The sequence below is a fragment of the Leptonychotes weddellii genome, chromosome 1, assembly GCF_054177405.1.
Source record: "Leptonychotes weddellii isolate Sample4059 chromosome 1, ASM5417740v2, whole genome shotgun sequence".
Classification (NCBI taxonomy): domain Eukaryota; kingdom Metazoa; phylum Chordata; class Mammalia; order Carnivora; family Phocidae; genus Leptonychotes; species Leptonychotes weddellii.
The window spans coordinates 53716809-53720015 of record NC_138369.1 but is presented as its reverse complement, the minus strand read 5'-3'; the positions used below and the strand labels follow the sequence as shown (position 1 = coordinate 53720015).

General features: G+C 39.1%; 1 protein-coding gene across 1 annotated transcript in view; it reads left to right on the top strand.

Annotated features, from left to right (window-relative positions):
* The first annotated feature begins 612 nt into the window (after positions 1–612).
* CNOT10 (CCR4-NOT transcription complex subunit 10) overlaps positions 613–3207 on the top strand; it is a 58710-nt gene continuing 56115 nt past the window's right edge. The window contains exon 1 of the mRNA XM_081816532.1: positions 613–894. Within this exon, the coding sequence (XP_081672658.1) occupies positions 628–894 (267 nt within the window). The 5' untranslated portion in view covers positions 613–627. The remainder of the gene's footprint in view (positions 895–3207) is intronic.

Here is a 3207-nt window from a genome sequence, read left to right as displayed (position 1 = left end):
CCCGATGTGGGGCTCGATCCCAGGACCCTGGGATCATGACCTGAGCTGAAGGCAGACGCTTAACGACTGAGCCAGGCACCCCTATTATTGATTCTTGATATTCTCTTCCTTTATTTCTGTAGTGCTGGACAGGGTGCTCAAGTCTGAGGCATTGCTGGCCACATATTATTTCTCTGAGCTATGTAGTAATCAGCTGTTATATGTGTGGGGTTTTGGTAAGTCAGAGACACTTGTCCAAGTGATAGAAAACCACATGCGAGGTGTATGAACTTCAGTTATATGGTAACTTTGGCAAACCTGAATGATTTTTCTTTGAAATGGCATCCTTTTTTAAAACTTGCCTTCACAAAGGCATTAACACTATTTTGTGACCATACTAGTAGGTTTTCTTAGTTTTTAACATTCCTTATTCATTTGGAAAAAAATGTCTTTTCTTGAACATCATTGAGGTTATATTTTGAAAAGTGTAGCTTGTGTGGAATACCCTCCTCCAATCAGATTTCAATTGTTAACATTCTGTATTAGAATGTGTCTGTGCTTTCAGTTAACTGACTTCTTTCAGTTTTGGAATAGCAGTGTATTTCTTTTCTACTTAGTTCAAACCTAAAAGCAATTGTTTGGTTCAAAATGAAGCCTGTTGGCTTAAAGGGTGTTAAGGTTTTTGCTCCTAAGAGCTCTGTGCGCCTGGAAGGTCAGCCATGTTTGTTAGGCCAGAGTAGAAGGAAAGTCAAGCTTATGGATGAACGGCCATACACTCTCACAATTGGCAATGGAGACTACTTTTGGACAAATAAAGACACATTATGGAATTATGTGCAGACTCTTTCTGGTAAGAACTCAGCAGTTACAAATACTGTTTTAAAAACTGATTATGAAAATAACACCCATTCCTTATAGAAAACAGGAAGATAACAGGGAAAATAAAAATAATAATCCCATTGGAGTATTTTTGTTTTAAAGTTTTATCTTGAAGTAAAAATGCAAATAAAATAATGGTTGGTTAACTTGGAAAAGGCTACTCTTTGGGCTCAGTTCTCCAAAATATCTGTAGAAATGAGAATTTCAGAGTTTCTTGTAAGCCTTAGAGTCTAGCTTATTTATTTATCTTAAAGTTCGCTTCTCTCTTTACCTGGAGGATTGTAGGAGGCTTTTACAGTTCCTGGAGGATAATGGTGGAAAGTAGAAGCTTAAACTCTTCAGTGCGTTGGTGAATTGTTGGGTTATTTCCCCCTGCTTCATAGTATATATAAATCACTCTTTGGCAGTTGGGCCCAGAGGTCCCGTAAAAGAATATAACCTAGAGAGGGTATATTTTAGAAGAAGCTATGGAGATAACTTGATGGCACATTAAGAAATTTTGGCATTTGGTTTAAATTTTGTGTACTTCCTTATGAGGGAAGATAAATGTTGTAAACACTTAGGGTTTCCTAAAATTTTTTAAGTGTTTGTGTTCATTGTTAAAATTTTATGACAGATGTACATGCAGTTGAGGGTTCTGCTTCACTCTAAACTCATTCTTCGATTTCTGGAGTCCTGAAATCCTGTGTCCTATTTTTTACACATTTACAAGTAATTAGTTCTGGGGCACCTGGCTGGCTCAATCAATAGAGCATGCGACTCTTGATCTCAGGGTTGTGAGTTCAAGTTGGGTGTAGAGATTACTTTAAAAATAAAATCTGGGGTGCCTGCGTGGCTCAGTCCATTAAATGTCCAACTTCTGATTTCGGTTCAGGTCATGATCTTAGGGTCATGGGATTGAGCTCCACATAGGGCTCCAGGCTCAGTGCAGAGTCTGCTTGCCCCTCTCCCTCTGCTCCTCCCCCTGCTCACATGCGTGCTCTTTCTCTCTCAAATAACATCTTTTTTTTTTTTCAAATCCAAAATAAAGATTTTATTTATTTATTTTTTAAAGGAGATTTTATTTATTTGACAGAGAGAGACACAGTGAGAGAGGGAACACAAGCAGGGGGAGTGGGAGAGGGAGAAGCAGGCTTCCTGCTGAGCAGGGAGCCCTACGCGGGGCTCAATCCCAGGACCCTGGGATCATGACCTGAGCTGAAGGCAGACGACTAACAACTGAGCCACCAGGTGCCCCCAAAATAATCAATAGTCGCATTTCTACCAACTGAGCCAGCAGGTGCCCCCAAAATAAAATCTTAAAAAATAGTAAATAAATAAAAGTAACTGGTCCTTACTGTTATTATACACCTAAAGTTTTGCAAAACAGATGTATTGTGTAAACAGGTTAACAATGACTTATTGTCACTGGCTTTCTAAAGAAAAGCTATCCTTTTTTTTTTTTTAATTTTATGTTTTCAGTAATCTCTACACCTGGAGCGCCTGGGTGGCGCAGTTGGTTAAGCATCTGCCTTTGGCTCAGGTCATGATCTCAGGGTGTTGGGATTGAACCCCACGTCAGGCTCCCTGCTCAGTGGGGAGTCTGCTGCTCCCTCTGCCCCTCCACCCACTTGTGCTTGCTTGCTCTCTCCCTTTCTAATAAATAGTTAAAATCTTAAGGAAAAAAAAGTAATTTCTACGCCCAACAAGGGGCTTGAACCCACAACCCTAAGATCAAGAGTCGATCCACCAATGGAGCCAGCCAGGTGCCCCTAATAGTGTCCTTTTAAACTTTCTCTAATAAACTATTCGTTTTCCTCCTCCCTATTAGGACTCAATTCTTATCTGTATGCTGAAGTGGAAATGAAATACTAATTTATCTGCTAACTCTTTTTTTCATTTATCTTATATATTTTGAAAGTTTTATATATTTAAGTATATATATATTTAAGTATCCCAGTGTGGGAGTCAAACTCATGACCCCGAGATCAAGAGTCACATGGTCTTCTGACTGAGCCAGCCAGGCACCCCTTATCTGCTAACTTTAATTATCAGAAGTAATACTAAAAAACCCAAATACCAGAATACCTTTTTTTTGTAGAGCAGATCTAAGTCTTTGATAAGTTCACTTAAGCACAAGTTATATTTTGTTCTTGGTGTTAAGTGGTGATTCTCAAAAGAGTATGTAATCCTACTGGGTATTTACCCCAAAGATACAAAAGTATGAATCCGAAAGGGTACGTGCACCCCAATGTTTATAGCAGCAATGTCCACAATAGCCAAACTGTGGAAAGAGCCAAGATGTCCATCGACAGATGAATGGATAGAGAAGATGTGGTATATATATACAATGGAATATTATGCAGCCAT